At 40.4% G+C, this 18,288-nt stretch overlaps 1 protein-coding gene across 3 annotated transcripts in view; it reads left to right on the forward strand.

Annotated features, from left to right (window-relative positions):
* RFC1 (replication factor C subunit 1) overlaps positions 1-18,288 on the forward strand; it is a 68,743-nt gene that overhangs the window by 11,240 nt on the left and 39,215 nt on the right. For 2 of the 3 annotated variants that reach the window (XM_053672273.1, XM_037138014.2), the window contains exons 2-4: positions 7,687-7,815; positions 10,126-10,201; positions 11,749-11,871. In XM_053672273.1, the coding sequence (XP_053528248.1) occupies positions 7,687-7,815; positions 10,126-10,201; positions 11,749-11,871 (328 nt within the window). Of the gene's footprint in view, positions 1-7,686; positions 7,816-10,125; positions 10,202-11,748; positions 11,872-18,288 lie in introns of those variants that run through there. The other variant, XM_053672274.1, reaches the window with a different exon arrangement.

Consider the following 18,288-nt stretch of genomic DNA (forward strand, 5'->3'; position numbering starts at 1 on the left):
TCCATGTTGTAGCAGTGGTAAAGTTTCATTCTTTTTTTTACACTCCGTGGACACTTTTGTGGCTTCCATATCTTGGCTATTGTAAATATTGCTGCAGTGAATGCAGGAATTCAGGTATCTTCTCAAATTAGTGTTTTGGGTTTCTTTGGGGTAAATATCCAGAAGTGACCTTGCCGGTTCATATGGTAGTTCTATTTTTTATTTTATTATTATTTTTAAAAATATATTTTATTGATTATGCCATTACAATTGTCCCATATCCCCCACTTCATTTCCCTCCACCCTGCACATCCTCTCCCTCCATTCCCCCCCTTTAGGTTATGTCCATGTGTCACAAGTTCTTTAGATTCTATATTTCCCACACTATTCTTGCCCTCCCCCCTATCTATTTTCTACCTACCGTCTGTGCTACTTATTCTCTGTACCTTCTCCGCCTTCTCCTCTTCCCACTCCCCTGTTGCTAACCCTCCATGTGATTTCCATTTCTGTGGCTCCACTCCCGATCTAGCTGTCTGTTTAGTTTGCTTTCATTTTATTTTTTATTTATTTATTTATTTTTAAAGATTTATTTATCCAGAGGGGAAGGGAGGAGAGAAGGAGAGAAATATCAATGTATGGTTGACCCTCGTGTGTCCCCCGCTGGGAACTGGCCTGCAACCCAGGCATGTGCCCTGACTGGGAATCGAACCGCGATTGTGTGGTTCGCAGGCCTACGCTCAATCCACGGAGCTACACCAGCCAGGGCTAGTTTGCTTTCATTTTAGGTGTGGTTGTTTATAACTGTGAGTTTGCTGTCCATTTACTGTTCATCTTTTTTATCTTCTTTTTCTTAGATAAGTCCCTTTAACATTTCATATAATAAGGGCTTGGTGATGATGAACTCCTTGAACTTGACCTTATCTGAGAAGCACTTTATCTGCCCTTCCATTCGAAATGAAAGCTTTGCTGGATAGAGATATCTTAGGTGTAGGTCTTTGGATTTCATGACTTGGAATACTTCTTTCCAACCCCTTCTTGCCTGGAAGGTCTCTTTTGAGAAATGAGCTGACAGTCTGATGGGAACTCCTTTGTAGGTGACTGTCCCCTTATCTTTTGCTGCTTCTAGAATTCTCTCCTTCATTTTAATCTTGGCTAATGTAATGATGATGTGCCTTGGTGTGTTCCTTCTTGGGTCCAACTTGTTTGGGACTCTCTGAGCTTCCTGGATTTCCTGGAAGTCTATTTCCTTTGCTAGATTGGGGAAGTTCTCCTTTATTATTTGTTCAAATAAGTTTTCCACTGGTGGCTGTTCCTTTCCCCCTTCTGGTACCCCTATAATTCTGATGTTGGAACGTTTCAAGATGTCCTGGAGCCTCTCCTCATTTTTTTTTTTGAATTGTTCCTTCATTCTTTTCTGTTTGGTCATTTTTTTTCTCTTCTGGTCCACTCCATTGATTTGAGTCCCAGTTTCCTTCCCATCTCTATTGGTTCCCTGTGCATTTCCTTTCATTTTAATTAGTTTAGCTTTCATATATTCCTCTACTTTGTGACTAAAATCAACCAGTTCTGTGAGCATCCTGATCACCAGTGTTTTTAACTGTGCATCTGAAAGTTTGGCTCTTTCTTCATCGCTTGGATCTGGGGCTCTGAGTTGTTCTTGAGCCATGTTTTGATCTGTTTGTGTCTGTTAAGTGTGAGGAGCGGAACCTTAGGTGTTCACCAGGGCAGGGCCACCCAGGTCACTGGTTTGTGATGCTGTATGTGGGGGCGGGGTCAGAGAGGGAGAATGGAGGTCCCCTCTGCCACTTCCCGCCACTGGGGCCTGCACAGTCTGTCTCACTGCTTGCTCCTTCACCGGTTTATCTGTGCGCTAATGTGTGACCGTGGTCAGCTCTCAGTGGGTCTGCCGCCCCGCGCTCTTAGTGGGTCCACCTGCTACTCCACACCTGGGATCCGCCCACACCTGCTGGTGCGCCTAGGTCAGTCCGGTGGATCTTTTCTGCTGGTCCCGCTCTGCTGCTGGCTCTGCTCCTCTTACCGGTTTGGCTGAAGGGTTCTTTGTTGTCAGACTTCTGTATAGTTCAATTTTCTGTGGTTTGGCTGCGTTTTTGTTGCTAAAACTTTGTTGTTTTTAAATTTGGTTGTGCGAGAAGGCACGGTGCTTCCACCTATGCCTCCATGTTGGCGGAAGTCCTGAGCTGTTCTTCTGCTTGAGCCGTGATGTTTTGGTCTGTTTGTGCCTGTTACATATGAGGGGCCCGTCAACCCAGTCACTGAGTTATGGCTGGGGGTGGAGTCAGAGAGGGAGCAATTGTGTTTGTTTTGCTTTCTCTTGGATTTCAGTCCCCTCTGCCATTTCCCATAAGCAAATTGGGCCCTTCTGGTGCTGGTTCCCGGGTGGGTGGGCTTCTGTTTGTTCCAGAACCCTGTGGGTCTCTCCAACAAACTTTCTTGTGAGACTGGAGTCTCTCCCAGCACCTGAACCCCTGAAAGTTTGTCCAGTCTGTGCTTTTAGGCTTTAATTCCTATTGCTGGGGCCCTGGGTTGTGCGGTCTGTCTCACTGCCCATTTTTTGCCTGGTTTATCTGTGTGTGAATGTGTGTCCGTGGTCAGCCGGCCTCCTTGGGAGCCTTTCTGGGTTTTCATCCCCGAGCCCTCCCGGTCCACCAACCACCGCCTTTTCCTGCCCAGACCCCTCTCCAGTGGCTGCTGACTCTGCCCCTCTTACCGGTCTAGATGAATGGTTCATTGTTGTCGGACTGTGGTACAGTTCAATTTTCTGTCTGTTCTGGTTGTGTTTTTGTTAATGAATCTTTGTTGTCCTTAAATTTGGTTGTGCGAGGAGGTACAGTGTTTCCACCTACGCCTCCATCTTGGCCAGATTTTCTTATTTTTTGAGAGACCTCCATTCTGTTCTCCAGGTGTTGGTTCTTTTGAGAAGCCTTCCCTGAGACATTCTGTGTCAGGTGCTCTTCGGGTGCTCATAGCCTTGTGATTAGCTCTTAAGATTATTTTGTATTTCATTCTTAATATACTAATTTGTCTCCCAGATAGCTACGTGAGAGTTACTTCCTGTTTGTGTCTTAAGTCCCTGGCACAGTGCCCATCTGTAAGCATACAAGAACCAAATGTATCAGGAATAGGAAAACTGGAAAGGCAGTGTTGCTGACTGTGGGGAACGGCTACTTTTGTATAGATCCTTGGAGTTACGGGAAAACTGTATAGAAGCAGTCCTGGTCAAGTGGAAAACTATGAAAGATATTTGGAAGAGGAGGACCAGGTTTCATTCTGGAGGTTTTTGGTTTGCTACTCTAATCCCCGAAGGAATCCTGTGAGGCAAGTGGCAACATGAGGGAGTAAGGGGGCAGAGTAATTCATTACTTGTAGTAAGTGGCAGAATTGAGAGGCCTGTGTTTGTGTGACTTACAGTTCTACTTAGTCATCTGTGCAATGGAAGTACATCATTATATTTGTCCTATTTATGTTATATGATCTTAGAAAGAGATAAATATGTACAAGAGCTGTAAGTAAAATCATGAAAAACTTACTAGCTATCTCTGATAAAATTTATTTTTACTTTTATGTGATTTTGGCTCACATACTTTGCATGCTTTGAACTAATTTATAAAAAGTTAATTATTACTCTCTCTTGGTTTCACCAAAGAAAAGTATTTTTATTTCTTTTACCATTTCTTCTAGAAATGGGTATGAGACAAAGGGTATGCACATTTAAAATTTTGATAATGTTGCTGGATGGTCCTGTGGAAAGGCTGTGCCTGGTTTTCCTTTTATCAGGACTGTAGTGTGTGCGTGTCTATTTTCCCATGTTCTTGATGAGTCTGGGCATTATCAGTCTTTTAAAACTTAGGGAAAATAATCAAGTTTTAATTTATCTGTTTATTTGTGAAGTGATTTTTTTATGTTTGTTGGATATTTGCATTTCTTTTATAACTTGCCTATTAGTAGTAGCTCTTGCTTATTTTTCTACTGCGTTATCCTTTATTGATTTGTGGGAAATCTTACCTATATGTTTGTAGACATTGTCAGATTAGTCGCTTGTATTTTAATGTTTTTTATGGCATCTTTTGTTTTATTTTTATGTAGTCAGATCTGTGTTTATGGATGGCTTCTAACCTTCATGTTTTGGTTAGAAGGCTTTCCTTTTGCAGAGATTAGAAAAGTGAAAAAATACATCCCTTTTCCTGCACATATACTCAGTAAGTATGTTATTTATTATGTGCAAGTAAGGTGACACTTAGATTCATTATTTGGGAGTATGATTAGCCACTGGCCTTGTCCTTTGATAGTTTTTGAAATCTTTGAAGACCTGAGATACTACACAGGTGATGTTAATTGAAGACTAAGGTGAAGTCACATTCTGTAAAGCCAAATTGGCGACCTCTGTCTTTTAGATGTTTATGCACAAGGTGTTGCTCACGTCAGAGATAATACCAAAAATGTATGCATGGAGCGAGTTTAATTATGATGAAAATTCTTTTCCAAAAGCTTAGACTTTTAGTGTATATTGAGTTAGTTTAGGAGGCTGTAATTTCTTTAACTCTTCAGCTGCCATCGGGTATAAAGCGTGGGAAGTGTGGGACAGTAGGGCTGGATAAAGGGAGAGGAAAAGAAAGGGTATGTGGGTAGAATTAGGAAGGAAGTGTAGCAGTGCAGAGAAGTGAGCAGTGTGGTGGGGACAAAAATCAGAGAACCTGACAGTTGCTCAGCCTTACCATTTCATTTCCTGAATTATGTTTTGTGTTCTTTCTCTTTGCGGTTTTAAGCATCTGTGGTTCCGAAACAGGTTGCAGAGCCCCACTGTCTTTGATGTGACTTGATCTTCAGCTTTGGTGTTTCTGTGGTTCACGTGCTCCCTGTGCTCGTTGTGTCCGTGCCTGTATTTTGAACAGTTACCCCTGAAATCACTCAGTAATTTCAAAAGCGAAACTCTAATACGAAATTCTCATTTCCTCCAGAAGCAATAAAGTAGGGAGTTGCCAGCCCCAGGCTCAGTTCTCTGCAGGCTGCGCAGCAGACTGTGGCTTGCTCTGTCATCCGTCTCTTCTTTAGCTCCCAACACAAATGTCCCAGTTTTGTAGCCGAGGCATCTGTTCTGTAAACACTATTTTTTAGACTTAAATTATATTAGAATGGATTTGTGACTTTCAGTATTGGAAAATTTATATAAGAGGGTATAAAACCATGGAAATCTTCAATCATTTTTGGCAGAAGTTAACAGTTTTGTGTACCATGTTTATCTGCTTTATGAGCCACAAAACTGCTAATAAACAGCTTTGTGTGTATGTGTGTGAAACATTTGTTTGGGATTTTTGACATCGTAAGAGTATGCCAACTATTGCCAGATCTAAGAAATAATTGTTTATTTACTTTCTTATACTTCACAAAATATGTTTATAGGCATTTTTTCACTGCACTAGAGAGAGAGAGGTTGGAACATGTAAAAAGTGTTGAAAACTCAAAATTATAATCATCAAGGATAAGAAGAGGGAAAAAGGTACAACTGGTTCTTGAACCCAGTTCTTTGTAATTCAGAGCCTAAATTCTCATTTTGTGTTCCCTATACCCTTGACTGTGAGCAGAGATCAGTGTAAATGGAGATGTGTCAGTGGCGTGAAGGGATAATAGCTCACAAAGGAAGGGAAGGGAAGCTTTCTGCTGAGCCAGAGTTGTGGTTGACGCATAATTGATTCTCATACAGTTTGTATTATTAGCTCTGCTTTACTGTTGAGAAAATACACTAGTAAAGTAACTTGCTCAAGCTTGCACAGGTAGAAGGCAGTAGAGCAGAGATTTGAACCAAGGCTGCCTTTAACGCTTTTTTAAATATTTTTATTTTTTAACTAAATTGATTGGGACAACATTGGTTAATAAGTTTATATAGGTTTCAAGGGTACAATTCTATGGTACATGATCTGTATATTGCACTGTGTGCCCACCCCCCAATATCAAATCATCTGTGACCATATACTGAACCCCCTTTACCACCTCCCACCCTACACTTCCCTCTGGCAACCACCGTACTGTTGTCTGTGTCTATGAGTTTCAGTTTTATGTCCTGCATGAGTGAAATCATATGGTTCTTGGCTTGTTCTGTGTGACTTACTTCATTTGGCATAATATTCCTCATGGTTGCACATGGCAGAATTTCATCTTTTCTTGGCTGAGTAGTTAGTATTCCACAGGATATAAGGAAGGCATTTTCTCCCATCCAAGTACTAACCAGGCCCGACCCTGCTTAGCTTCCGAGATCAGACGAGATCGGGAGCGTTCAGGGTGGTATGGCTGTAGACAGGAAGGCATTTTCTTTATCCAATCATCTGTTGAAGGACACTTTGGTTGTTTCCATGTTTTGGCCACTGTGAATAGTGCTGCAGTGAATAGATACTGCACAAGGGTGCATGTATCAGCCCTGGCTGGTGTGGCTCAGTGGATTGAGCACTGGCCTGTGAACCAAAGGGTTGCCAGTTTGATTCCCAGTCAGGGCACAGGCCTGGGTTATGGATCAGGTTCCCAGTAGCGGGTGTGGGAGAGACACACAACCACACATTGATGTTTTTCTCTCTTTCTACCTCTCTACCCCTCTCAAAAAAAGTATATAAGGGTGCATGTATCTTTGCGAGTAAATGTTTTCAAGTGTTTTGTGTAGGTCAGAGGGGCTGCTGGGTCATATTATAACCCCATTCTTAATGTTTTGAGGGACCTCCATTTCCATAGTGACTGTGCCAGTTTACATTCCCACTAGCCGTGAAGGAGGGTCCCTTTCTCTCCACGGCCTCTCCAGCACTCGTTCCTACGTGTCTGGTTGACCACAGCTGTTCTGCCAGGCGTGAAGGGGCATCTCACTGTGGTTTTGATCTGCATTTCCCTAGTAGCCAGTGAAGCTGAGCATCTTTGCGTATAGCTGTTGGCCATTTGTATGTCTTCTTGGCAGAATTGTCTGTTCAGGTCCTCTGCCCATTTTTGATTCAAAGGTTCTGTACCCTTTTCTCTACAGCAGTTTCTTCAAAGCTAAAATCTAAATTGGTAGGGATGAGTATGTGGGGAAAAGATAAGAAAAGTAAGTGATGTTTAATTGTAGGTTACATTGTAAATGTTTCAGTATGATTAATTTGAATTCTCCAGTTTAACACTGGGGGTAGAGTAATTAAAGAGAATATTATAATAAGGATCACATTCTTTCCCCAGAATTTGGAATACCATATAAAGGAACATAATGTTACGATTCTTTGTTGTTAAAGTCTTAAACAATCAGTGTTGTAAGAGTTAACTCTTCTGTCAAACTGGAGAACACATCCCAGTGGCAAGGATTGTGTTCTTCGAGTCTCTGCCTTCTCCGCTGCTCTGCCTGGGGTGGCGGGATGAGTGTGCACGCGTGCCCAGTCGGTACTTGTTACTTGCCACTTCAGCAATTGTGCAGTTGTTAACAAAAATTTCACTCGCTTATTTTTGACCAGATTCTTAGAATTAATATTGCTTTTCATTAGGCAAGTCATTTTTAACTCAGGTAATTTCACCAGCTAACTTTTGCATGTAAATACAGTGCTGCCGCACACACAGAACTACGTCATGATGGTGAAACCACTCAGGGCGAGCCGGTGTGTGGACAGAGCGCTCCCCTTTTTTCCAACTGAAATGAGAATTTTGTGCACTTAATGTTTGTTTACTAGTCTCCCTTTTTGCTTTTAGGATATTCGGAAATTCTTTGGGGTTATACCAAGTGGAAAGAAGTCTGCGAGTGAGACAGTAAAGAAGAATGAGAAAACGAAGTCTGCTGAAGAAGCTTTAAAAGCAAAGAAAGGAATAAAGGAACTCAAGGTCAGTTTTCCAAATACAGTTTACAGTTGTGTGAAAAGTTAAGTCAGCTCTGTTCCTAGACTTAAGGGAGCTTTGAGTAAATACAGATTTCAACTCATTTAGCAGAGGGAGAAGAAAAGTAATATGGTATTACTTCTAATCACTGTGGCTCACTGAATTTATAGCGTGGTGCTTTCCCGAAGTGGAGCTGGGGCAGTTTTCAGTTGTTGAAACTTGATGTTTGAGACTAGAGTTTGCCTGTAGAGCCGTGAGTCCTCTTCCCCGGGTAGATGGTGGTGGACTTCTTGTGAGGGAAGGCTTTGAAGGAAAGCTTTATTTTTTTTTTGCCCCTTTAGGCAACAGTTTTGTCATTTTATAACAAGGATTGACCTTCCTGCAGTTTCCAGTAAGCTCATTTTGTTGAAGACCTTACCAGAATGGCCTTTAATGTTTATATTTCTACCAGCATTATGATCATCCATACATTCTCTAAGACAATAGAGGTTTTCTCTGTAGCTCTCACCTTTTATCCCTAGACCTTGCCAGAATCCCTTTTAATGCCCACGCTGTACCGACAGGCCCTTCCCAGCTCTCTAGGCTTTCTCTGGCGTGTACCTCAGAACTCCTCCAGCCTCTGCCATCGCCCACTTCCAGAGCCACTTCCATGTTTCTGGTATTCGTTACAGCAGTACTCAACTTCTCAGTAACCAAATCGCTGTTAGTTGGGGTTCTTCCGAGAAACAGAATTAGTATCGGTGTGTGTGTGTGTGTGTGTGTGTGTAAAGAGATTTATTATAAAGAATTGGCTCATGCGATTATGGAGGCTGACAGGTCCTAAGACCTAGAGTTGGCAAGTAGAAACTCAGGATAGCTGATGGAGTAGTTCATGTCTGAGTCCAAAGGCCTGTGAACCAACATTGCCAGTGGTGTTATTCTAATTTGATGGCTGGCAGGCCTGAGGCCCAGGAAGAACCTATTTTTCAGTTCAGGTCTGAAGGCAGGAAAAGCTGATATTTCAGCTTAAAGACAGGAAGGAAGAATTCTTTTATATTTGAGAGAAGGTCAGCCTTTTGTTTTCTTTAGGTCTTCAGCTGATTGGGGGGAGGCCCACCCACATTAGGGAGAAAAATCTAATTCAATCAAATTAAATGTTAACTGTATTGTAAAACATCCTCATAAAATCACTCAAAAATATCTGGGCACCTTCTGGCCCAGTCAAGTTCACACATAAAATTAACCATCATAGGTTATCCTATTTTTTTGGTACGGTAGTTTTTACCTTGGACAGTATGAATGATACAATATAGGTATTTTCGATTGCATTATATTTAGTAGGTAGTTAACTTCGCTGAACTCAAACTCCAAAATCTGTATTCCCTGTGGTGGGCAGCAACTTAAATCTCTGTTCAATGCTTTTCACCTTAGCAGGGCTCTTGTTGTTCCATGCAGGCATATTTCAGGAGACAGCCCAGAGTTGGGCTTAGTTTATCAACAGGGGTTGGGACACCTTTTCTGTGCGTCTTTCCCTTCTCGGATGCCCTCTTCTCTTCCTGTTGAGTTGTAATAATCGCTTCTAATTCTGTCCTCTGGTCCATTGATGTGTTTGAATTATAATGGTTTCTTCATCTCATTTCCTTGCAAGTTAGTTGATTATATTTTAATGTTTTATTATAATATCCAGGAACATATTTCTACTTTATAATAGATTATAGTCAGTGTTTTCCTTTGTGCTTTCATGGTGTTTTTTGGGAAATTTTGAATATATTATAAATGTGGTATATAAGTAAAAAATATAAACAATACTTTTTCCTCTGTTTTGCTTGGTTTTATTTAGTTTTCCAAGAGGCATCGGGTTGTGGTAGGCTCATAACTCCTTAGCTTTTATTCCTGTCTCTGTCATTTTCTGGAAGTACTTACCTCATAATATCTAACATCCTTTTACTCTTTGTTATACATAAGTTAGTGTTGAAAGTGGAGCTGAATAATAATAATACAGCTTCTATAATTCTCATCTGATGCAGTTATTGTTTGGCCTATTCCTTAGCATATGTAGGGCATTATTAACATTTTGGGCTGGATCATTCTTTTGGTGGGCGACTGTTCTGTGCATTGTATGATGTTTAGTAGCATCCGTAGTGTATCCACTAGCCACCACTAGATCCACCACCCCACCCCGCCCTCCTCCTGCTGCCAGTGATGACAAGTAAGAATGTCTCCCGGCAGCAGAACTTCCTTCAGTTGAGGATCACTGAGCCTAAGTCTAAGGAGGAAAACAGCTACTAAGTTTTATAGGCTTCTTTGTGTTCTAATTATATACTGTGATGTTTATAGGTAAATAGTTCTTGTAAAGAGGATGACTTTAAACAGAAGCAATCAAACAAGAAAAAGAGGATCATCTATGATTCAGGTAATATTTCTTTCGAGGAGCTTTAAAGTTTTCAAATTATTTTCTGTCCCTTAGAACAGAGTTTCTCAAACTGATGTTTTTGAGACACGCAGGTTTCTGTGATGATTAGGTTTTATGAGAACAGGCTCTTTGTTCAGATGAAGTTGAAAACAATTTTATTATACTGCAAAATTTGTCAGAGCTTATATATATTATTGTATCACAGGTTTTCTTAGAGAGGGATCTAGGACATAGTGTGTCTCAAACTTACTTTGACTTATATTGTTTTAGAAACTATTACCTTCTTGTCCAGCTGTGCTTTGAAACTGAACTCGAAAAATAGTACCTTAGAACATTGCTTTAGAAACAGGTTTGAATTTTATTTTTTTGTGTTTTTGAGCTTATCTTTTTTGTTGCATTTAAAATAGGGCAAACAATTAAAGCTCTTCTTTGAATATAATGTTAAGATAGGGAACATAAATTTTTGTGTATGCCTTTTATATCTTTAAATAACGGGAGAACTCAGAAAGTTTTAGGTTTTGTTTTTGTGGAGAAGACCCATCTGGAATGAATTCTTAAAATTAAAAATGTAACCTAAGGAAGTATTTATAGATTGTCAGGATTTTGACAGTGATAGCAAAGAATTCTGACTTAATTAGTACTTGAGTGTTTATTATGAGTCTTAACTGCTGTCTATTGTTAGGGGTTTGAAAGAAGTACATCTCCCCATGTCTCATGAGTTTCCGTCTTTTTGGAAACTGGAAGTTTAATTGTTTGATACAGTTTAGAGTAGTATGAGACAGGGTTTCTCAATGCGTGGTGAGATGGAGGATGCTAAAGTTTATGAAACACCTGTTTTGTGCCAGGCATTATACTAGGTACTCGTGTTTTGTCTTGACTTATATTTAAGTGCTCTGGGCAATTAGGTAAAAGTAGACAGAATAATGGCTCCCAAAGATGTCTGCCTTAATTCTTGGGACCCCGGTACTTATGTTAGTTTACATGGCAAAGGGAAATTACAAAGTTGTAGGTGGTATTAAAGTTGCTAATCAGATGACCTTAAAGTAGATTGTCTTGGATTATCTAGGTGGGCCCAGCATAGTCACAAGGGAGAGGGAAGCAGGAGAAGCGAGTGAAGAGAAGTTGACTGAGGAAGGTCAGAGAACCAGGGAGATGGCAGTATGAGAAGGACTGTGCCTGATGTTGAGGGTGGAGTGAGGGGGCCACGAGCCAAGGAATGCTGGCAGTTCCCAACTCAACTGGTGTCAACTCAGTCCTGTGGACACCTTGATTTTAGCCCAGTGAGACTCAGATTTCTAGCCTGTAGAACTGGAAGATAAAACATCTGTGCTGTTTTAAGCCACTTTCTGTTTGTGGCCATTTGTTACAACAGCCATAAAAAACTAGTGAAAGACTTCACACACTGGGTAGGAGTAAGCTGCGAGACTCAGGGAAGAGATGTGCTTCAGAAGGGAGGGCCTGGAGGATGTGGTTAACAAGAATCACTTTGAAAATGCACCGTGTTGTATTTCTTTCACAGTTCTGTTTTATTTTCCTCTCATGTACAGAATCAGAACCAGAGGAGACAGTGCAGGAAAAAAATGCCAAAAAGCAACCAGAAAAATTGCCATTGTCTCCCAAACCTGGTAAAGTTCTACGACAGCATCCTGTCACTTACATTTCAGAAACTGGTAAGGATGCCGCATATGGTGAATGTTGCAGGGAGAAGTAGTGTGTGTTATGTTCTTGCACCTCTCACTGGTGTCTAAATGTACCTCCTTCACACTGAATTGAATTTCTGGTTTTTTTTGCTTTGTTGAATTATATTCATTAGGGGAAGGCTGTAGTTATCTTTGTCATTTTCTGTGGGAAATGGAACTTTTTCAGTGCTCTGTGTTGAATCATATAAGTTGACGCTGTATCTTGAATCATATTAAAATGTTGGATCATTTTTATAACTTTTTTAATTTAAGTTTTTATCTAGCTTGCTAAAATCTTAATAATCTAGGTATATAATGATTTTCATATTTGTAATTTATAATCTGGTACAGATGTAACCCTGATTCATGGTATTCTCTGGTGACATTAAAGATTTTAGCATTGGCATTTAAAATATATATATTTTTAAATAGATACGGACGACAGTATGGTGGCTACCAGAGAGAGAGAGGGTTGGGGGATGGTGGGAAAGGGTGAAGGGGGTCAAATATATGGTGCTGGGAGGAGATCTGACTTTGGGTGGTGAACATACAGTGCAATTTACAGGTGATGTAGTGAAGAATTGTGCACTTGAAACCTAAACCTGTATAATTTTATCAACCACTATCACTCCAGTAAATGAAAAAAAAAAAAAAAAAGATTGTTTTTGTACTTAAATTTGTTTTATTACTTTTCAGTGGCCAAAAAGCAAAAGACATTTATAAATAATCATGTACCAATCTTAACATTTCCTAAGTATAGCCCACTGTTTCGTAGATAGTATTTTTTACCAGGGAAGAGCCCGGAGTTATACGCCATCCTAGGAGAAAACTCAGGTCTGTTTGCTGCAAATTTGATTCTGGCATCATGAGCTCCCAGAGGAGACCATGGCAGGAATCAAAGGTCAGCTCTGTTCATTTCAGACTCCCAGAGCCTGTTGAATTGGTTCCTCTGTAGAATGTTTGAAGGAGCAAGGAGAACATCTGATAACTGATTGATTTGTTCTTATTGAAGAAAACCTCTGAAATTATTAGTTTTGCACTCTGCTACTTACATTGCTAGTGAAGTGAATATACTTGATTTGAAGTGAGAGGGGAAAAGCCACATTATTTTGCCACAGCATGTTACAATTTATATTCAACACACATTTATTTGAGCGTCTTTTATTTCTTGGATGTAGGTGTTAGGGATCTAAAAGACGAAGGATTCCAACCAAGTATTGCAGGAGTTACCTGCGGCTGCAGTATGCAATAGTTAGGGAGAGGGCTGGATGGCTAGGGTAAAGTTTGATCTGGCCCTTGAAGGATGAGCCGGTGATGGTGAAGAACATGTCAGGTTAAGGAGATGGGATTATTTAAAGCACAGCATCCAGTACAAGGCTTGATATGTCCATAGGACAGTGAAGAGGTTGCGTGCCCATATAATGAGTAGTGGGAGGTAGGTGAAGCTGGTTTGGGGAAGACCTAGAGAGCTTGGCAGATGACTTTAGACTTAATGTAGCAGGGAAGACAGAACTATTGAAGTTCTTGAACAGTTGTGGAATGATGGAAATAGTGTTTACAGGTGATTACTAGGGGAGGGGTTGGGCAGCGGGTGCAGTAGGTGAAGGGCATTCAGCAGTGTAGACTTCCAGCTATAAAATAAGTCATGGGAATGTCACATACAGTGTATGGAATATAGTCAGTAATATAATAATTTTGTATGGTGATAGATGGTAATTAGACTTACTGTGGTGATCATTTTGTAATGTATATAAGTAGTAAATCACTACAATGCTAGATTAGTATTCAGGGTGGCATGGAGAGTGGAGAAATCATAATTAGGGAGATTGTGGCACTTATATTAATCTAGGAATGAATTAATGAGAGTCTCAAAAAGTTAGCAGACTCTGTCCATGGAGCTCAGTTTGTTAAAGCATCCTGATATGCCAAGGTTGCAGGTTTGATCCTTGGTCAGGGTACATATGAGAATCAACCAATGAGTACATAAATAAGTGGAACAACCAATTGATGTCTCTCCCTCTCTAAAGTCAATAAATTAAATAAAGAAGTTAACAATAGGGTCCCAGCTTGAGGAAATAAAGCCTCAAAACACCAATTGAAAACACCTGTGGGGATTGAGGTGCAGGGAGAGATTTTCAGCCTCACAGGAGAGTTCATTGGAGAGACCCACAGTGTCCTAGAACGTACACAAGCCCACCCACTGGAAATCAGCACCAGAAAGGCCCAGTTTGCTTAGGGGAAGTGGCGAAAGGGACTGAAATCCTTCAGAGAGTGGAGCAAGCGTCATTGTTCCCTCTCGGACCCCACCCCCACATACAGTGTCACAACCTAGCAACTGGGTTGCCCCGCCCTGGTGAACACTTAAATGCCCCTCATACTAACGGGCACATCAAGACAAAAAAAAAAAAAAGGCCCGAAGAGAAGAACAGATCATAGTTCCACAGCAAATACTAAGCAATGAACAGATAGCCAATCTATCAGATGCACAGTTCAAAGCACTGGTGATCAGGATGCTCACAGAATTGGTGGAATTTGATTGCAAATTAGATGAAAAAATGAAGGCTACACTAAGTGAAATGAAGCAAAACGCACAGGCAACCAATGGTGATGGGAAGAAAACTGGGACTCAAATCAATGGAGTGGACCAGAAGGAAGAAAGAAACAACCAAACAGAAAAGAATGAAGAAACAATTTTAAAAAATGAGGAGAGGCTTAGGAACCTCCAGACATCTTGAAACGTTCCAACATCCGAATTATAGGGGTACTAGAAGGGGAATAGGAACACCCACGAGTGGAAAACTTATTTGAACAAATAATGAAGGAGAACTTCCCCAATCTAGCAAAGGAAATAGACTTCCAGGAAATTCAGGAAGTCTAGGGAGCTCTGAGAGTCCCAAAGAAGGTGGACCCAAAGAGGAACACACCAAGGCACATCATCATTACATTAGCCAAAATTAAAATGGAGAGAATTCTAGAAGCAGCAAGAGATAAGGGGACAGTCACCTACAGAGGAGTTCCCATCAGACTGTCAGCTCATTTCTCAAAAGAGACCTTGCAGGCAAGAAAGGGCTGGAAAGCAGTATTCTAAGTCATGAAAGGCAGGGACCTATATCCAAGATTCCTGTATTCAGCAAAGCTTTCATTTCGAATGGAAGGGCAGATAAAGTGCTTCTCAGATAAGGTCAAGTTCAAGGAGTTCATCATCACCAAGCCCTTATTTTATGAAATGTTAAAGGGATTTATCTAAGAAAAATGAAGATAAAAAACATGTATAGTAAAATGACAGCAAACTCACAATTATTAACAACCACACCTAAAACAAAAACAAAAGCAAATGAAGCAGACAGCTAGAACAGGAACAGAACCACAAATGGAGATCACATGGAGGGATAGCAACAGGGGAGTATGGGGGGGGGAGATACAGAGAATAAGTAGCATAGATGGTAGGTAGAAAATAGGGGGAGGGCAAGAATAGTATTGGGAATGTTGAAGCTAAAGAGCTTATGACATATGGACATGAACTAAAGTGGGGGAATGTGGGTGGGAGAGGGTGTGCAGGATGGAGGGGAATGAAGGGGGGAAATGGGACAACTGTAATAGCATAATCAATAAAATATATTTTTTAAAAAGTTAACAATACTAAGAAACTGATCTGTAGACATTTTGGTAGATGAGTTATAGATTAGGTTTTTAGATTACCTATGGGCTTTATTCAGCCATACTATCTGTGGTTTTTATTGTTTAGGACAGGGGTGTCAAGCTCATTTTTACCAGGGACCATATCAGCCTTGCGGTTGCCTTGAAAGGGCTGAATGTAATATTAGGACTGGATAAATGTAACTACTCCTTAACTGTTAAGGAGTTGAAATTACATTTGGCCCTTTGAAGGCAACTGCAAGGCTGATGTGGCCCCCGGTGAAAATGAATTTGACATCCCTGACTTAGGATAACTGAGGAGTTAATGTTATTAGTGTACTTAAGGTTCTTTTTTTAAATAACAGCTTTATTGAGATATAATTCATGTACCATACAGTTCACCTAATATTTTAATGTTATTGGAAGTTGCAGATAAAGGTCAAGGTTTTCAGAGATATGAGTAACATTGAAACTTTGCTTACATGTATGGGCCATTCACTTGAGAATATGAAGGTGCACGTGGTAGATAAATCGGTCAGTAAGTAGGGAATGAAACAAGAAAGGAACCCCTTGTGTTGCAGAAGAAACCTGAGACTGAAGGTCTGAAACCCTGCCTTCATCCTCGGTTCCCTTGTGACAGCTGTGTGACTTCGAGCTACAGCTCAGAAAGTCTGCCTGCCTTTCTGTAGAGCAGGAGCGCTGGCTTGTTGGGAAGACTTGTTGGGGTGACACATACGAGAGGGCCAGACTGAGTGCCTGACACACATAAGAAAGAACAGGCAGTCAAAAGGAAGAGAGAAAAAGAAAAACAAAAGAAGCCCACAGGTGAGCTTCGTAGGTTCTCTGGGACCATTTATTTGATAAAGTTGTTCATGAGCAAAAACAAAATGTAAATGATGGGGACACATTACTTGTAAAATTGTTGGTAAGCTGGGTTATTTCTTCATTATGACAGGTGGAGATTAACTCTCAGGCACACTGTGCAAATGAACTCTTGCTTTACGAGCCCCTCCACCCCCCCGCTGTGGCTACTCTGGTTGAGTGTTGAATATGTGGGAGGGATACTGAAAGCAGTATGTTGATAGGTTTGTTATGTGACTGAAGGTGGTGTGATCAGGTTTGCAGAGGCACCATGGAGAGGAGCAGACAGCGTGGCCTTCAACTGTGGATCAAGGCTATCGCTCTGTGTGCTTTTAGGTACACAGAAGGGTCAGACAGTTTAAGCTCTGATCAGATTTTCTTTAACATGGGATTGTTTATTTCAGACCAGGTGTTTTTGAATATCGTTTTCTGAACAGACATCCAGCATTTATCTGAATTTTTTATAAACATCAGGCAGGGCTTATGTCATTCTGCTGATGTTATTGTCCATGTGGAAGTGAGCATTGCCCTTGCTTCAGCGAAAAATCTTGCAGTACCTTGTGCCCATCTAATATGATGTTCAGTATTACATAGTATCCTGCTTTTTCTTTTTCTTTCTTTTTTAAAAGATTTTATTTATTTATCTTTCGGTGGGAAGGGAAGGAGAGAGGGAGAGAAACATCAATGTATGGTTGCCCCTGCTGGGAACTGGCCTGCAACCCAGGCATGTGCCCTAACTGGGAATCGAACCACAATCCTTTAGTTCACAGGCTTTCACTCAGAGCCACTGAGCTATGCCAGCCAGGGCTCCTGCTTTTTCTTAACTGAGAAATAGGAAAGACACTAGCTCTTTTCTTGCATGTTTGATCTTCTCATACTTTTTTATTTCTTAATATGGTAGGCGAAGAGAGGGAATATTTTTTATTCCTTTTTCTTTCCTCTGTAAAAGAGAATGAAACTGTTAAAAAGAAGTCCACACTATAATCAGCATAATAAAATGAGACATATAATGAGTTTCAGTTAAAAGTACAACTTCTTGAAATTAATACACAAGCTGGTATGTTCTTGAACTTAATAATTCTTTTAATATTCTTTACTTTTTGTTAAGTTAAAACTATAATTTTTCAATAATAATGAATTATTGAATAAATTCTGGCTCATGAATAAATATTCACATCACCCTCATAAGCTTAAAGAAAACACGTGGTAATAAATGGTTTAAAAATAAAAATTCTAACCTAAAATTGTATTATAATATTTGGAGACTGGATTTTCTTGTGGAAAAGGATTATGTGACATGATGTAGCTTGAACACCTGTTAATTCCAAAAGAAAGAATTTTAGCTTTATTCCATAGTTGATCTTTTATACACCAACCTTTGTTATTTTGGGTGTTTTTCCTGCAGTGTAGCCTGTGTAGTGTTTAAAAGAGCATCCGCTCTTGACTGAGACCACATGGGTTAGATTGTCCTGGACCTTCCCGTGTCTCAGTCCCCTCATTTGGAAGATGGTGGCAGTTAGTAGTGCCTCCATCAGAGGCCTCTGATGATCAGTGAGACAGTGCTTACAGTAGGGGCTGGCGCACAGGAAACGCTCTGTAAGTGTTAGCTCATGTTTTGACTTCGTTCTGTACTTTTATCTGCCTTTAAAGACTGTGCCAAAGACACTTTGCTTTTGCTGACGGCTCTCTGTTAATTGTGATTTAGAAATTTAGAATTGTATTTGACTCACTTTGGCATATATGTTATGTGTGCTGTCTAGTATAGAGACTGCTAGTTACATGTGCCCGCTGAGCACTTGAAATGGGATTAAACTGAATTGATAGTGGTTTTAGTATCAAGTACAGATTTCAAAGATGCAGTACAAAAAAAGGAAAATTATTTTTTAATTAAAAATGTTTAAAGATTTTATT

The sequence above is a fragment of the Artibeus jamaicensis genome, unplaced genomic scaffold (genome assembly GCF_021234435.1).
Source record: "Artibeus jamaicensis isolate MK-2021 breed Jamaican fruit bat unplaced genomic scaffold, CSHL_Jam_final contig_76, whole genome shotgun sequence".
NCBI classification, from domain to species: domain Eukaryota; kingdom Metazoa; phylum Chordata; class Mammalia; order Chiroptera; family Phyllostomidae; genus Artibeus; species Artibeus jamaicensis.